The 17,990-nt window shown below is 41.4% G+C and overlaps 1 protein-coding gene across 3 annotated transcripts in view; it reads left to right on the top strand.

The window, feature by feature from the left end:
• CFAP46 (cilia and flagella associated protein 46) overlaps nucleotides 1–17,990 on the top strand; it is an 87,077-nt gene that overhangs the window by 41,009 nt on the left and 28,078 nt on the right. For all 3 annotated transcript variants that reach the window (XM_081007108.1, XM_081007109.1, XM_081007107.1), the window contains 14 exons: nucleotides 2,198–2,366; nucleotides 2,755–2,833; nucleotides 2,934–3,072; nucleotides 5,003–5,186; nucleotides 6,208–6,367; nucleotides 6,944–7,104; nucleotides 7,983–8,102; nucleotides 9,290–9,358; nucleotides 9,440–9,601; nucleotides 10,247–10,395; nucleotides 14,246–14,344; nucleotides 14,843–14,963; nucleotides 16,660–16,806; nucleotides 17,242–17,442. In XM_081007108.1, the coding sequence (XP_080863234.1) occupies nucleotides 2,198–2,366; nucleotides 2,755–2,833; nucleotides 2,934–3,072; nucleotides 5,003–5,186; nucleotides 6,208–6,367; nucleotides 6,944–7,104; nucleotides 7,983–8,102; nucleotides 9,290–9,358; nucleotides 9,440–9,601; nucleotides 10,247–10,395; nucleotides 14,246–14,344; nucleotides 14,843–14,963; nucleotides 16,660–16,806; nucleotides 17,242–17,442 (1,960 nt within the window). The remainder of the gene's footprint in view (nucleotides 1–2,197; nucleotides 2,367–2,754; nucleotides 2,834–2,933; nucleotides 3,073–5,002; nucleotides 5,187–6,207; nucleotides 6,368–6,943; nucleotides 7,105–7,982; nucleotides 8,103–9,289; nucleotides 9,359–9,439; nucleotides 9,602–10,246; nucleotides 10,396–14,245; nucleotides 14,345–14,842; nucleotides 14,964–16,659; nucleotides 16,807–17,241; nucleotides 17,443–17,990) is intronic.

Raw genomic sequence — 17,990 nt, 5'->3', positions numbered from 1 at the left:
CAAAACCCTGAAATTAAGAATCTCATGCTCTGCTGACTGAGCTATCTTAGCATGCTATTGATTTCTTCAAACATCATGGTACCCAGCTATGGCTTACTGGGTCTAGAGTGACCGACAGGAAATACACATGTATAAGGCCCCAAGACCCTTCACTTTCATTTGTTCAAAAAAGTAAAACAGTGAAATATGGAGCCACTGTTCTAAGGCTGCAGATGCCGAGGCGCTAAGGATGCTGCATCACTGTTGCTAAGCAACCAGGGACAGGAATGTTGACCAACATCACCTGGGACTTGGAAAGGGGCCAGGTCTCCCAGAGATCTAGCAGACATTTTTTTAAAGTTCTCAGCAGTATGGCTTACGCATTATAGAAACATTTTAGCGGAGGCTTGAAGTTACTAATTATTGTGCCACATGTTTTTTCAGTTCTTTTGACGAGTTGCTGCATGGGCAATAGATATATTTGCACTTTCCATTTTTGTGGGGGAGGGAAAGCAGCCATGGCTTCTCCCACTTGTTTGCTCTCCGGGCATGGCATCAAAGCATCTCACATTGCAACTTCCACACCCTGTGAAATTATTATATACTCTGATGTATTTAAATTGGCATCTCATAATGGGAAATGTGTTCAGGAGAGATATGAAAGTAGCTTGAAGCTGGTTAAGGGTTAAATAGCTCCATTATTTGGATTTCAGTCTTAATGGCGCATTAGAAAAAAATGTCATTTATGGAAATAACATCACCTTTATAGATAAATGGCTCTAATCTGTACCTCTGAGGTTAAAAATACTATGGACAGATGGTCTGAATATCTGCAGATAAAATTTATGTAAGGAAGTATCAGTGCAACATTTCCATTTTGATGAACAGACTGCATTTGGAAAAACAAAATACCAATTGGCGATAAGAAACATCTATAAAATACTGTTAGGTTCTGTTAAGCAACACACCTCTGTTTAAAATTTAATGATAAACTGGATGCAATATTTAGGTCATCTAGTAAGTTCTGACATTTGGGAAAACATCTGGATATGTTGCATTATTTTTTCACCTTGTGCTAACCTGAGGGAAAACTGCTATGAAGTGATGAGCAGATGGTATATAATTCCTCAAAAATTATAATCATGGAGGATCCTCTCTATTGCAAATGTAACTGTGGTTATTTTTTTTAAAGTGTGGCAGTGGGAAATTATTTTCAACAAAACCACAGGAATCTGTTAAATAACTTGGAGTTCCATTCACAATTACACCATTTTTTTCTTTACAATGTGCAAAGATATGCTATCCATATATTTTTGAGTTATATATATATTATCATGGCCACTGGGCCCATCACCTCCTGGCAAATAGAAGGGGAAGAAATGGAGGCAGTGAGAGATTTTACTTTCTTGGGCTCCATGATCACTGCAGATGGTGACAGCAGTCACGAAATTAAAAGACGCCTGCTCCTTGGGAGAAAGGCGATGGCAAACCTAGACAGCATCTTAAAAAGTAGAGACATCACCTTGCCAACAAAGGTCCGTATAGTTAAAGCCATGGTTTTCCCAGTAGTGATGTATGGAAGTGAGAGCTGGACCATCAAGAAGGCTGATCGCCGAAGAATTGATGCTTTTGAATTATGGTGCTGGAGGAGACTCTTGAGAGTCCCATGGACTGCAAGAAGATCAAACGCATCCATTCTTAACGAAATCAGCCCTGAGTGGTCACTGGAAGGACAGATCATGAAGCTGAGGCTCCAATACTTTGGCCACCTCATGAGAAGAGAAGACTCCCTGGAAAAGACCCTGATGTTGGGAAAGATTGAGGGCACAAGGAGAAGGGGACGACAGAGGACGAGATGGTTGGACAGTGTTCTCGAAGCCACAAACATGAGTCTGACCAAACTGCGGGAGGCAGTGGAAGACAGGAGTGCCTGGCGTGCTCTGGTCCATGGGGTCACGAAGAGTCGGACACGACTAAACGACTAAACAACAACAACAACATATTTTTGAGTGGGAACAGATGCACATTTTCCATAGACTTTTTTTCCTTTACAGAAAACATACCCCTCTTGTTATGGAGTGAATCCCTTAATACTTTTAGGAAATGTGATATCTTATCCTTACAAAAGGATACTGGGCTTGCTGCACTGTAATTGAATCAAATTTTTACTACATTTTGCAGCAGCCACCTGACTGTATTGTGTTTTCCACCTTCCTAGGTATGCAGGAGAAGCTGGGGATCTTGCTCTTGCTATGATAGCAGCTAGACACTTCTGGAATGGCTGCTTACCCTTCATTGGTTCCTCAGCAGATAGACAGCAGCTCAAGAAGCCCACTGAAATCATTATCAAGAGCATCAATAAAGCATCAGAAGCCAAAAATAAGCAGGTAATAAATAGTAGTACCTTCTATATCTAATACCTCTCATGGGAATGTTTTGCCTTCAGACAATTCAAAACGGAACGAGCGACTTAAACCTAAATCAGGGCTAGTTCACTCATATTGTTATGTGACATTTGCCAAGAGGGCCTGAATTTGCTGGTTGGGTCTTTAAAATAACTAACTAATCAACAGCCCTTCACTTCCCCATTCTCTTGGCTCCTTAGCCCACGAACCGCCAAATCTCTCTTACATGTCCACAGTCTACTGCCATTGAACACACACCTTATTCGAGCTGTTTTGCCAGCCAAATAGACCTTCCTTCAGAGACGTTTGCTTGTCAAAACTGTATTAAAATGTTCATGAACACTCCCCCCACCCCTACTTCATTATTTAGGAAATGGAGCATATGTTACACTTGCATCAGTGGCCTACAACAGACTTTCAAAGCAGTAGTTTCTCAGATGGGCATTCAGGTAAGTTCTCATCCTTTGATCATGAAGTTAGCTTGGTTTTTGTGAGGTGGCTGTATTGGCTTTGCAATATCTAAAATATTGCTTTTAATCTGTTTCAAAGGTGCTGATGAAGATTTGACCTTAAGGACGTTCTTATATATATTACTGTTCCAAGTACATGCTGATAAACATGACTGGGAGGCAGGCCTCAAAGTCTTAGATGAAGCTAATCAGATGCTCCCTCGAACTAAGCACAGACTGTAAGCTGTTTGGATTGTTCTTAGGATGTGTTGGGGGTTGCTGGTGCTTGCTGTAGTTTTACAATCTAGAAATAGAGCTGATCCAAAAGATGGAGAGGAAGTGTGGAACTCTAGGAGGAAGTGTGGAAGAGGGGTAGAACCTTAATGGGAGAAGGAGAGTAGGTTGAAAGTGAGGCACACCCAAATTAGTTCTGCAGAGGTTTTGCTGGTGTGTGTTGCACCTTCCTAACCACTGAACCACCCCACCGCCCTTCCTCTGGCAAGCAACAGTGGCACACATTCCAGGAGGCTAATGTTGTGCTCTGCCCTCCTCAGTGAATTGCTTCTGGTAGCATTTTCATAGTACAGGATGGTGTCAGGGCCCCCTCCATGTCAAACTTTAAAGGTGAAGCTGCACTGTTTGGCTGAGCACCCACTGGCAGCACAGCTGCCCCACATTTTGTGCTTTTTCTCTCGTGCTTGTGAGATGACAAAACGTGTTCTCCCTAAATGAGAGCATGTGTTGCGGTTGGGGGAAACAGGCCACCCTGATCTTACTGGGCAGATTTGGTTAACCCAGGCCTTTAAGAGGTTAATTTGGGTTACTGGGGAGTTTTGAATGTTGCCAATTTGGAGGTGGGGTCAGAGGCTTTAAATACAGAACGCCCAACGCTGGGCGTCCTCTTGGCCTTTTTACACTGGATCACCTGCCCACCCTCCCTTTATAAGGGGGGGTTTTTGGATCGCTTGACCTTGCTATGCCTGTCATGGGGTCGTCCGCCTTGGAGCGGGGGCCTGGTAGGAATTTTGCCAATTGGCTGATTGGCTGGTGCCATTTGGTTTTTGCCTACTGCGTAGCAAATCGTCACAACTTGTAAGGTTGACGGTTAGGCATTGGTTAAAATTGGTTGATGGAGGGGTAAGTGCCTACCCCTCCAATGGTGGTGCGGAAAAGGGAATTCCGTTAAAGGAATCCAGGGGCTTGCCATTCTTTCGTCCTTGTCCCTGGTATCGGACTTGGGCCGTGCAAGCCCCACCGGAACATGAGGGTGAGAAGTGAGAGACTGATGCCCAGCTTCATGTTCTCACCCAATACTTGTTTCCCACGCTGGCTTCCGCTGGAATTCGGAAGTCAGCTCTGTCCCTGGGGCAAGGACAGATAGTCATAACCAATGCCTAAGCAACCACTCACATTTTTTGTATTTTGAATAAAGTTGTGGCCAAATTTATGCCAAAAACCTTAAACAAAAATTTGATGTGATGTGTGACTTTTTGGTGGGGGGTGGCATTGTGGGACTCAACACGCAACAGGCAGGAGTTGAACTTCCCTAGCAGTTGAAGGCAAAAATCACTGTTCAGATTTGAAGAAGCTACTGGGGTTCTGTTGTATACTGAGAAACCTCTTTTGGCATTAAGCGGTGTGTAAACTAATAATGGTGATGATTAGAATTAAGTGTTGATTATCAAGTCTCAAGAAGTAAACGCCGTGGGAGGAATTAAACGTGCTATGTTGAACATTCATCAGCTCAAGCATTTCAGCTTGCTGGACTGAACGATTCCCACCTCCTCTCCTCCCCCCATGCACCATTTTCGCGGTTCCCCCAACACTCCCCTTCTGAGCCAGTTTAGAGAGGAGTGGGGAAGAAAGAAGCCCCATTGCATGAGTGGAAGTCCGTGTGCAAAGCTTCCACTGCTGAGACTCATTAGGTGGATCCCTCCCTATGTTAGAATATTGTCTCAAGTCTCATACATATTTATCCCGTATGCATTTTTCAGACTGAACTCTGGGCTAAGATTAATTGCTGTAGATTGGTGGAGACAGAAGTACTTGTCACACATATATGTTGACTTCTGATTCCAAAATGCATCATAAAAGCCTTAAAATATCACTTAAAAACAACTTATATCAAATCAGTGATGAGCATTGATTTTGTCAAATTCTTTTTCCTAGCCCAATATTTAAACAGATGGTAATGGTGAAGTCAAGACTTGGGCGTAACTATATAATGGAAATTCAGAAATTCAGAGATGAAAGTGAAGAGTACATGTCAGATATGTGGCATCGTCTGGCATCTGTGTCGTCAGATCTTGTGGGACAGTTGTCTTGCTACCAAAATGCAATTGAAGTTTTACAGGTCTGTATCTGCCTTCTTTTAAAATGTACTTTTAAAATATTACTGGTATGTGTTTCTAAATTGTGAAGATTGTAACAGCAGTATGGCAGGCAAAAATCAAACAGGTTAATCCATTTCTAGTATGGAAATACAATTACCTGCTGTTCACATTCTGTCAGCCATTTTATGTGTGTGGCCATGAATTTATTTTGGGGCTATCCACTCCAACTGCAAAAGAGGACATAAATTTGTACATAACACCAGTTTATGTAAATCTGTGTCCTCTTTTGTGAGTAGGTCATGGGCCCAATCTTCTGGGCCCAGAAAATTCTATTGGCACTCCTATATATATATATATACCTGTGGTGTGTTGCTTGAGACACTATGCGTAAAAGTTTATTGTAGTATTCTTGTTGTCCTTATGCATTCTTTTCATAATGCAATTTCTGTTGTTCTGATTTGTTTTCTGCACCACTTTTTTTCACTGATGATGAGTCATCAGTAGATGTTTAAAATATTGCTTTGCTAGTATGTTTGCAAATAATGCTGTTGGTTAACTTGAGATGTTTGGATTCCTAACAGCTGTGGACATACAAGTTCCCTAGTTTGCCTGAGATCAATGCATTCCTGGTTGCATATTTTAACTTATTCTTTTGGTCTGAAAGGAAATAAAACATATTTTTCAAGAACAACTGCTCTCTTTCCAACCGAACTCCCCTTGAGCAAAGCTCTATTTTGCTGGCTGGCAATAATGTATTTATTACTGCACTGGTTGCAAAATATGTCTGCAAATAAGTTGTGAGCTAGGCACCAAGACAAGTATCAGAAGGAGGAGTGTGAGATGTGGAGTACTTAACCTAGGCAAGGGTGATTTTTACATTTTTGTATGTTTGCTTTGCTGATATTGTTCAGTTTTAAATCAATTATTTGTATTCTCGCATTGTGAGCAATTGTGATGGCTTAATAGCTTTTAGCAATAAAGATTCATTCATTCATTATCAAGAACAACTAGGTTAAGAATGCATTCCCTGTTTTTATACAGAAAAAAGAATATTCATTAAAGAAAGTTGATAATCTAATAGCATTTGCAGAATGGCTGTACTCCAATCAGTTTCCTCTTAGTGAAGCTATTAAACACCTGGACTGGGCAGTATATATATTACTGTACCTGAAACCTCTCCGAAAAAGCCCTGAAGAAGAAGGTATGTCTTTAAATAAATCTAAAATAATAAGTTATTTCAGAGTTTGTCTTTCCAGTGTATTCTGATATTTTAGTAACCTGTAGAACTTTCTCTTTGACCCTGAGGACATATTTTAGTTTAGGCTTCTGAACAGTACTTTTTATATTAAATTTATAGGTTTTAGCTTGCATGACTTCTCCTTTTAAAATGAAGATAAATACAAACTCTCTACCATGAATATCCTGTGTAGTTTACTGCAGACAGATCTAGAGAACTGCTACATTTTTTATTTTAAAGTAATGGTGAATGAGATGTGTTTCTTCATTCTAGCGTCACTAGATGTAAAAAAAAACCTACCTAGGTGAACATAATCCATGTTAAAATTGTGGCTAAATACAAACTTAATGCTTCCACCCCAAGCCAGCTCCTCCCCATGCCCCAATTTTGCTTAATATCCTGATCATGAGTTCTGAAGCTTGTTCACAAGTTTGTGACACTTTGGTTGCCTGGTAAAAGTATTGACCTAGTGTGGATTTTGGATTTTGTTCATATGAAAGAATGTGGTTACGTTTGCTTTATTGTTATTTCTGACCACAGATTGTAATGACCGTATTGCCATTGAGGATTTAAGAAGTATAAGGCAGATAGAAGCTTTGTTTAGAGCTCACACGGTAATGGCAGTCATTTCCGGACATAGTTCGCCTTTTCACGAGCAGCACTGTTTGATGGCATATGCTTTTGTGATGCGCATTTGGCAGGTAAGAAAATAATAAAAAGTATGGTGTGTTGGTGTACTGTGTCAATATGCCAGCTTTCCTATAAACTGCTGGCTGGCATTCCTCTCAATCACATAGACTGTATGAAAAGTAAGATTATTTCAACAACTTTTGACTTTATTTTTCTATCCTTATTCTGTATAATTCTCAAAGGATGCTCATCTGTATACAGTGGTACCTTGGTTCTCAAACACCTTGGTACTCAAACGCCTTGGTTCTCAGACGCCGAAAACCCAGAAGTAAGTGTTCCGGTTTTCGAACACTTTTCAGAAGTGGAATGTCCGATGCAGCTGTCAGCTATTGTTTCCAGGGCACCTGCACCAATCAGAAGCTGCGCCTTGGTTTTCGAACATTTTGGAAGTCAAAATGACTTCTTGAATGGATTGAGTTTGAGAACCAAGGTACCACTGCATGTGTGAATCATGGTGCTTTGATGTTGTATTTTTCCTTCAAGAATGTAATGAAAAGTTTATTTGCAAAAAAGAAGTAAGATTATTACATATAGGTTTTGATGAAAGTATATTGTTTGTTTCCCATGCTCTCCTCTCTGCAGTATATTCCCCTCGTTCTCCATCCCTCATGCTTCAGTAGGTTGCTGCAAATATAGGGTGAGGGTTGAGTAAGACAAGAAACTCTTCAATGAATTTCTGTAAGTTAACCAGTTTTAGGATCAAGGCTATTAACTCGCATCTGTGTAGGTTTGCTCTTTATAAAAGTAAAGGAGATCACTACCATCCGTAAACCTCTAAAACCTACCCAATTGTCTTAATTCTTTCATTTTCTGCATTTGGCTGTAAATAACTCAGCCTTTTGTAGGTTTCCTTCCCTGACTAAAAACAAATGCAATTATTTTTGCTCAGGTGTCACTGGCAGCAGCGGGAACCTTTTTAAAGACAATGGGCAAAGTTTCACCAACTCAGCAAACGAGTCCCAAATCGAAAGGCAAAAAAGATGCAAAACAAAACAAAGATGCCAAACAAGTAAGGCACTCTTCTTTATTAAAAACATACTTTCCCTCCCAAAGAAAATGGTTTACTTCTCAACAGTTATCTCTGTAATTAATTATTAAGTAAGAATTCTGTAAATCTCTTTTTCTTTAACTCCCTATGCATCCCAATCCAATGAAACAGATTGCATGCCCAGGTGTTGTGACCCGCCACCCCACCCCCTGTTAAATGACCACTCGTGACAACACACATTTTTGGTTTAAATTAGGCCATAACTTCATTGATTACAAATGTAAATGGCGTTGGCTCAGATGAAAGGGATAACCTATATCAACCAACCCGCCTGTTGGTCGAGTCTTCCCAGGAGTCAAACTGTTGGTGAGGGGGTCCTATGACATACATCAAATAGCGGCTGCCCACTGAGAATGCCTTTGAGGAGTGCTATGGTCCTAGCTGCCAACTGGGCATCTAGAAGGAGCACCTGCTCCAGGAACCCTTTAATGGGATACCTCATTCCCTTAGAAGGGCAGGCAGAGGCTTACAACCTCCCCTCTAAGACTTAACGCCACATCCATAATAGTTGTGGCAATTGCTACGAGGTAGGCAAAAACCCCAGGTCAGCCAGTTGACCTAAAGGACAAATTCCTCCCGCTCCCAAATACAGTGACCAATCATAATCCATAGCAAGGTCATAAATACGCACTGCTCCATCATAGGTAGATAACAGCTTAATTAAAGGGAGGGTGGGGGATCCCAAAGACCAAAGTGCCAAGTTTGGGGCTGGCTTTCCTTAAATACTCTGGGAGTGGACCTGAGTGAAGTCCTATGATGGACTCAGTCAGGCCCACCCCTAATGAATGCCCACCCCTTGGTCTGGCTGCTATTGGCCAATCTGCAGCTGAACCCAATTCAACTTTTCCCCTGGCCAACGGGAGAGTATCTAAGATCTCCCACTGCCCAGGGGACCCAGCTAAAAGTGGTTGGAGGTGCAGCGGGACATGACAATGCCATGCTACTAATGGCGGTTGACCTGTAGGATTCACAAGTGCCCATGTGAGCCCATGATCCAGATCTTTGTGAAATCCAGTAGGGTGAGACATAGCTTCGGATGCAGAACTGTATGTACATATATAAGCTGTGTAAAACACTGAATATTGTATAAATACGATTATTCTATGGTGTAATAAAAAATTTCCTTTCTCCCCCTGTTTTTCCCAAAGCCTTCTGCTAATCAGACTTCACCAACAAGCCCTCCTAAAAAAGACAAATCTTCAAAAGATGCTAAACAGGTACATTTTCTTTTAATATATTTTAATGTTCAGTGGAGGGAGGGGGAATAGACTTCCTTAATGCAGAGCCTTGTTTTTCAGCCACAGTCGGCCAAAGACAAAGCAAAGAAGAAAGGGCCAAGTGAAGCCTTGCCCGCAAATGTGGAGGAGTGGGCTAGCTATGAATGTCCTGATGAAATTAGAGATGCCTTTAAACAGGACTCAAGTGGCTGTGCTATGAACAGGGAAACCATTTTGGCACCTGTGAGTAGCATTTCCAGATTTTGGTTTGTAGGGGCTACTATCTTATCTTCTTAGATCTGTATGAATTTGAAAGACTTGTTGGAGTCAGAGGGAACAGATTTGCTATGGCAACATATATTGGGTAGAGATGAGTGACCTTACTGAACACCACGGTGGATTCAGTTGGAGACATAACATCTGCCCAATGTTCAGTGCTGCATGTGACCAGCTTCTATTTCAAAGAAGGCAAAACCAGTTTTTCCTGAGCTTGATTCTAGAGAGGGGTTGTTTGCGTGAGCAAACCACTTCCATGGGAACTGTATCGCTCAGTTCCACACGCCCATAAAAGATGAGATAGTATTTTCTGTGTATCCTGAGTTTTACCGGTGTATAAATGTCCTACGTATTTGGCTTTGTGATAAAACCATTTTGAATGAGAATGTTGAAAGTTTCTTTTCATGCTGATTTTCAGGTTGCCACAGAGATGGCATATTTAGTGGTTCAAAAGGTAGGACAATGTGTCCGAAGTATACATTTGTGTGTAGCAACTCCCTGATGTGTAAAATTCGAGAACATTGTTTCATTGTCCCATTTTCAGCGTTAAAAATGCAGAATTGAGACAGAAGTATTGACAACTTTTCCATCATCAATTCTTTTAATTTTCAGACACGTACCTTATACTACCTTGACCTTTTAGTTAAGGAGCTACAGGCAATTTTATGTACTCACTTGACTGTTCCGGTTCTTCATCTGGCTGAGATCATTTCTCGTGATGTCGTAGAAAGCAAAAGTCTGTCAGATCTCTACCATCTTCGGTTTGTATCCATTATTCTGCAGTCACTGTAAAACATTTCACTTCCCTGCCGTTCATAAATTCAAATATGTTTTTGGTTGTGGTGTGTAAATTAATCCCTTTCTGTACTTTATGATGTGCCACAAATTATGGATTTATGGTTCCAGAAGTTATTCCCACAAAGTTCCCTGCATGCGCTGAATCTCAAGGAGGTTGAATCTCACCCATTACTAGCAGAGCACGGTCATGACTACAACTCCCATCAGTCTTAACCAGTATAGTCTGTTCTCAAGGTTGATGAGAGCTGTCGTCTGTATGACCACTGGTTTCCCATGCCTGGTTGATCAGCAGAACAAGTGTGCTGGACCAGGATAATGTGTGTTCATACTGATGTAGGTAATCATACGTGGTCTGAAACATAGGGAGAGGCAAGTGCCCCCTTGTACCTTCTAAATGGCATCCCCAGTAAGCCTAAAAATTGCTTGTATGCATAATTGCTTGAGCATTAAAAAATCTTAGATGTTAAACAAAAAAAAATAAGTCTAGGCAGTTTGAACTTTCATTGGCTGTGCTTTGTCATGTTTGTGACTGAAAATGAAAGTTTTAGCATTTACCGTATTTTTTGCTCTATAAGACTCAATTTTTCCCTCCTAAAACTCAGAGGAGAAGATGGTGAAATGCAAACAGGGGACACAGAAAGGGCTGAACTCCTCAATGCCTTCTTTGCCTCAGTCTTCTCCGATAAAGAAAACAATGCCCGACCTGAAGAATTTGGAGCAAATGATTCAGCAAAGGAAACACAGCCCAGAATAACTAAGGAGATAGTACAAGAATACTTGGCTAGTTTAGATGTATTCAAGTCTCCAGGGCCAGATGAACTGCATCCAAGAGTATTAAAAGAACTGGCAGATGTGATCTCAGAACCACTGGCAGTCATCTTTGAGAATTCCTGGAGAACAGGCGAAGTCCCGGCAGACTGGAGGAGGGCAAATGTTGTCCCTATTTTCAAAAAGGGGAAAAGAGAGGACCCAAATAATTACCGCCCAGTCAGTCTGACATCAATACCAGGGAAGATTCTGGAGCAGATCATTAAGCAAACAGTCTGTGAGCACCTAGAAAGGAATGCTGTGATCACCAATAGTCAGCATGGATTTCTGAAAAATAAGTCATGTCAGACTAACCTGATCTCGTTTTTTGACAGAATTACAAGCCTGGTAGATGAAGGGAACGCAGTGGATGTAGCCTACCTTGATTTCAGCAAGGCATTTGACAAGGTGCCTCACGATATCCTTGTAAAGAAGCTGGTAAAATGTGGTCTTGACTATGCTACCACTCAGTGGATTTGTAACTGGCTGACTGACCGAACCCAAAGGGTGCTCATCAATGGTTCCTCTTCATCCTGGAGAAGAGTGACTAGTGGGGTGCCACAGGGTTCTGTCTTGGGCCCGGTCTTATTCAACATCTTTATCAACGACTTGGATGATGGACTCAAGGGCATCCTGATCAAATTTGCAGATGACACCAAACTGGGAGGGGTGGCTAACACCCCAGAGGACAGGATCACACTTCAAAACGACCTTGACAGATTAGAGAACTGGGCCAAAAGAAACAAGATGAATTTTAACAGGGAGAAATGTAAAGTATTGCACTTGGGCAAAAAGAATGAGAGGCACAAATACAAGATGGGTGACACCTGGCTTGAGAGCAGTACATGTGAAAAGGATCTAGGAGTCTTGGTTGACCACAAACTTGACATGAGCCAACAGTGTGACGCGGCAGCTAAAAAAGCCAATGCAATTCTGGGCTGCATCAATAGGAGTATAGCATCTAGATCAAGGGAAGTAATAGTGCCACTGTATTCTGCTCTGGTCAGACCTCACCTGGAGTACTGTGTCCAGTTCTGGGCACCACAGTTCAAGAAGGACACTGACAAACTGGAACGTGTCCAGAGGAGGGCAACCAAAATGGTCAAAGGCCTGGAAACGATGCCTTATGAGGAACGGCTAAGAGAGCTGGGCATGTTTAGCCTGGAGAAGAGGAGGTTAAGGGGTGATATGATAGCCATGTTCAAATATATAAAAGGATGTCACATAGAGGAGGGAGAAAGGTTGTTTTCTGCTGCTCCAGAGAAGCGGACACGGAGCAATGGATCCAAACTACAAGAAAGAAGATTCCACCTAAACATTAGGAAGAACTTCCTGACAGTAAGAGCTGTTCGACAGTGAAATTTGCTGCCAAGGAGTGTGGTGGAGTCTCCTTCTTTGGAGGTCTTTAAGCAGAGGCTTGACAACCATATGTCAGGAGTGCTCTGATGGTGTTTCCTGCTTGGCAGGGGGTTGGACTCGATGGCCCTTGTGGTCTCTTCCAACTCTATGATTCTATGATTCTATGATTCTAAAAAGTAAGGGGAAATGTGTGTGCATCTTATGGAGTGAATGCAGGCTGCGCAGCTATCACAGAAGCCAGAACAGCAAGAGGAATCGCTGCTTTCACTGCGCAGCGATCCCTCTTGCTGTTCTGGCTTCTGAAATTCAGAATATTTTTTTTCTTGTTTTCCTCCTCCAAAAACTAGGTGCGTCTTGTGGTCTGGTGCATCTTATAGAGCGAAAAATACGGTATATTTTTTATGTCGCCTACATTTCAGTGTTTCAGATTCCAAGCTTTTTGCTATCAAAAACATAAAAGTAGGAGGGTGTGTGGGTGTGGGTGTGGGTGGGTGGGTGGGTGTGGGTGGGTGGGTGGGTGTGTACATATATATATATATATATATATATATATATATATATATGTATATATGCGTGCACAAATCTCCTTGAATTCGTGTTTTTTGTCTGATAGCACTGTTAGGACTCAGCTATACAGTTGCAAATAAAACGTTTTAAGTGTGTTTTAAGCGCAATATATAATGTGGCACTAGATGGTGATAGTGAACCTTATGTAAAATTCAGTGTATTCAATGTATTTTTAAAAATGCTTTTTTTAAAAAAAGCATTTTCAGAACTTTTTTATATGTGTGTAGATTCCACCCCTGTCTAATTAACTTGCTATTTCAGAAGAAGTGATATCTGAGACTGTTAATGACAAGCATTTTTTCTTCATTAATACTCATAGCATGACTAGGAATCCTAGCCCTTCTTGCTCTTAGGCAAAGTGATCTTGTGGGGATTGATTTATAGGTGAGGAAGTGGGGAGTATTGCTTAACTCTCCACCCCCCACTTTACTGACTTTCACCACTTGATGTAGCAAAGGGATCTGGGAACTCCAGCATGGAGCAAAATATTTCTCTTCCACCCATCATTTCTCCCCTTGGAATTCCACTCACTGCAGCCACTGTTTGTCTTGGAGACATGACATCTGGGTTTTCCAGGCCTGCAGCAGCCTCTGAATATACAATTTTTGCCTTTTTCTTTGAAACTACACTGCATTACTTGAACCAAAGTGTAATAGATTAACTACAACAACACTGCTTCTGCAGAACATCTTTCCATACCAGAAAGTGCAAGTTTTAAAATGTCCATTTTAAAGCTGTGTTTAATTGACAATGCAGATAGACAGACTGTTCTGTTTTGCGCTTTAAGTCCTCAAAATTCTGTTGATGGAAATGGGATTTTAAATATACCTAGCAGCAAGCCACTCCTGATCCCTAACTGATCCCTAATAGGATCCCTAACATCCTATTGCTTCCCTTTGGCTTCATTGTGTTCTAGCTTTATGCAGGTCCCATTCTTGCCACATATTTCCAGAATGCACATTGCATGAAATCAGTTACATTTCCAAATGAGCTAGGGCCAAGTCTTCATTGTACAAAAGTACCATTTCTTGTCAACAGGTAATTTGTATTTTGTATGGATTGTGTCCTTTGTTTTCACAGACTCTCCAGGATATGTTTAGATTTAAAGTTGTGCCAAGCAGCATTTAATCATGAGAAGGCAGTGGGTGAAATGTACATTAATGAAATGGAACAAGGAAGGTATGATCTTCTGAAGCAAAGTGCGTAATCTGAAAAGTTCATAATGGATTCTGTACGTACCTAACACCCCATTTCCAGTTGAGCAACTAGGACTATTTGCATGCAGCCTTTCAAAAAGCTTGAGATTCCACCAGTCAGCTATTTAATAGGGATGGGGAGTGGGGGTGCATGGGGATTGCATCCAGCTCCCCAGTCACCCTCCTTAGTGGCTGACTTTAATCTTTTTGAGAGGGTTCTATAGGTGGGTCCATCGTTCCCTGGATTTGGATGTATTACAGTGTAAGCATAACAGTTGTTTCCTCTAAGAGCAGCAGCTTTTTGCAGTGTGCTGGTATAACTGAATTTAAGTTACCGGTATTCTATGCCCATTAACAAAATGATTAATGTGGCCCCGTGGACATCTCAGTAACGACTTTCCATGTTGACATGTTGATCCTCATTGTTGTTTTGCTTGTTATTGTTGCAAAATCGTTCTCCCTTCTCCTTTCTCTGATTCAGGTTTAGACAAGAGATAGCATTTAAAAAGGAGAATGCCATACAGAACAAGCTGAAGGAAACCAGATTTGCCAGTTTAAAGCCATCTGATATTAGTAAAAAATTGTTTACTGCAAAAGATAAGGTAATTTACTTTCACTTTGCATATAGATCAAAGTAAGAAGGCATTTTGCTGCCTTTAAACTCTTTATGGCTTTTAGAAACAAGGTCAATTGAGTGAATGCCATGCAGTAAACTATGCCTTCCATTGTTAGCAGTATATCCCTTAATTGCTGCTGGGCCTAGTGGGCAAAAACGGGTGGCTCTTGTAGAGATGGAAGTTTAAGGCTTTTCTGAGTTTTTCCTTTTATTATTAACATTTAAGAAAAAGTACATGTTCACAAGGGCATTTCCTAATGTAGCTGATTTGGTTAAAGGGGAGTAATTGGTGATGCACCACACATCTTTAACTAGAATCCTGTTGCTTTGTCCTCCACTGGACCCAGATTCTATACCATTTTTATACTGGAATTTTCCTTGATTCAGGTCTCTTGCTTAAGATCTGCCTCCCCAGCAGGTTCCTACAGGTGGCCTTCTCTCCATCAGTTATTTTTCTGGAGTCAAAGTGCCCAGTATCTTCACTATCCCCACCCGCCTCTGGGCCTATTGTCCTGTCTGGTGTTGGTTTCCTCAGCTGCTTTCTTCCTCAGCTGTTCACTCACCTACCCCATACTTTGTTTCATTATTTTAGAACTGCATTTCCTATCACCATGCACCTCCTATTTCTGCCTCCTATATTGCAGATTTTTGAGGCGTTTGCACTATCTTATGCACAGGCTTATGGCGACTAGCAGATTTAGGTTGAATCCTGACAAGACAGAAGTACAGTTTGGGGAGGCGAGGGCTGGGGGTGAGGGACTCCCTGGTCCTGAATAGGGTAACTGTGCCCCTGAAGGGTCCAGGTGCGCAGCCTGGGAGTCATTTTGGACTCACAGCTGTCCATGGAGGCGCGGGTCAATTCTATGTCCAGGACAGCTGTCTACCAGTGCCATCTGATATACAAGCTGAGACCCTACCTGCCCACCAACTGTCTCGCCAGAGTGGTGCATGCTCCAGTTATCTCCCACTTGGACTAAAGCAATACGCTCTACATGGGGCTACCTTTGAAGGTGACCCGGAAACTACAACTAATCCAGAATGCGACAGCTAGACTGGTGACTGGGAACAGCTACCAAGACCACATAACACCGGTCTTGAAAGACCTACATTGGCTCCCAGTACGTTTCCGAGCACAATTCAAAGTCTTGGTGCTGACCTTTAAAGCCCTAAATGGCCTCAGCCCAGTATACCTGAAGGAGCGTCTCCACCCCCATCATTCAGCCTGGACACTGAGGTCCAGCGCTGAGGGCCTTCTGGTGGTTCCCTCACTTCAAGAAGTGAGGTTACAGGTAACCAGACAGAGGGCCTTCTCGGTGGTGGCACCCGCCCTGTGGAATGCCCTCCCATCAGATGTCAAGGAAATAAACAACTATCTGACTTTTAGAAGACATCTGAAGGCAACCCTGTTTAGAAAAGTTTTAAGTGTTTGATGTTTTATTGTGTTTTTAATAATCTGTTGGGAGCCGCCCAGAGTGGCTGGGAAAACCCAACCAGAAGGGCAGGGTATAAATAATAAAACAATAATAATAATAATAATTCTCATCAGGCTTTACAACAGATTTCAGATTTTTTTTAAGGAATTGGAATGCTAAGCAAAATCCCTTTCACCAATTTTAGAATTAAATGCTGACTAAAATGGAATTGCAATTCTAGGATCACTCTTTCTTTCTTTTTAAAAACAGATTTTGGAACTGAACCCTGTGACTGAAAAAGGATTAAGTGGGCTTTCTTTCCCCTACTTGTGGATAGACAAAGCTGAAGTCCTCATGCAATTAGGTTTATATCAGCCAGCAAGGCTACTACTTGCAGAAGCACACCATGCAACTCAGGTAAGTTTGAAAATTGATCCCAAACTGGAATGTGATCCAGTCCCCTATGCACTGGCATAGTCATAAGATTCCCTCAGTGCTCCCTCCCAGCTTTCAAGTGGTTTTCTTTTGAACTATTTACTCAAATTTAATCTTAGAGAAGTCCTAGGGCTTCCTCCCAAGTAGCGATGGAAGGTTCTTTCAATTTCTCATTTTTCAGTTCTCCATATTTTGCAGCAATTTGCAAAAAAAATTAAAAGAAATTAGCATGAAAATTAAAGTCATTTTAGTCTGAGTTTCTCCTAATAAACTGCTGTAGAAGATTAGGAGATGCATTTTACACGTTCTCGATTTTGTTTGTTTTTAATAGTTCTAAATACGTAACACTGGATGCCCTTGGCCCTTTGGTAAGACTGAACTTACAATTTCATTTACTTGAAATAACATTTTTTCTAGGAAATGAATGATCTCTGTACTGTATCGCGGTGCCTTTATCTTCTAGCTGTGCTAGCTAACTTGGAACAAAAACATGGACAAGCTAAAGAACTACTCGAGAAGGCACAATTGATAGGTGGAAATGAGAAATTTTGGCTGAATAGCACTTTGTGTCTCACAGATGCAATTTTAGGGGAAGATGAGGAAAGAAAAGATAAAATGGTAAGGAAACCTAGTTCAACCACAGGGATCTGTCCTACATATTCCGCAATGAATGCAGATGCAAAGAATTCCTTCAACTTCTCTGCTGTCTCTCCCCCCCCCCCACCCCACCCTTTAACACACTTTTGACTCCCTTGTCATCCAAGGCTGAATCACCTCCCTAGCTGGTTTCCTTCTTCTAATGTATTTAAATATTTTTGGGTTAATTTTAATGTTTTTAGCAGTATGTTCATGAAATACATTTTTTTCCTCCTCCCTCATCCTCTTCTTCTTCTGCATCTCTTATTGTTAGCTTGCTTCCGGTTCCCTTTTGTTCTTATTTGGGTAAAGTCTCCCATTTTCTAAAAGGTACGTTCTTGCCTCTGACAGCTTGCTTGACTCTATTAACTACCCTGACATTTATTTATTTATTTTATATACTTTTTTTGCCTTGGTAATACCTTTTCTGATTTGCAGTATATATTCTAGTTGAGCTTCTACAAGTTTTTAATAACATTATCCCCTGGCCTTGGAGAGATTTGGCCTTCTTGACTTTTACTTTCGACTTC

Source organism: Podarcis pityusensis (genome assembly GCF_964106645.2).
Source record: "Podarcis pityusensis genome assembly, chromosome: 5".
NCBI classification, from domain to species: Eukaryota; Metazoa; Chordata; class Lepidosauria; order Squamata; family Lacertidae; genus Podarcis; species Podarcis pityusensis.
Note: the sequence above shows the minus strand (reverse complement) of the source record. Positions and strands in the feature narration are given on the sequence as shown.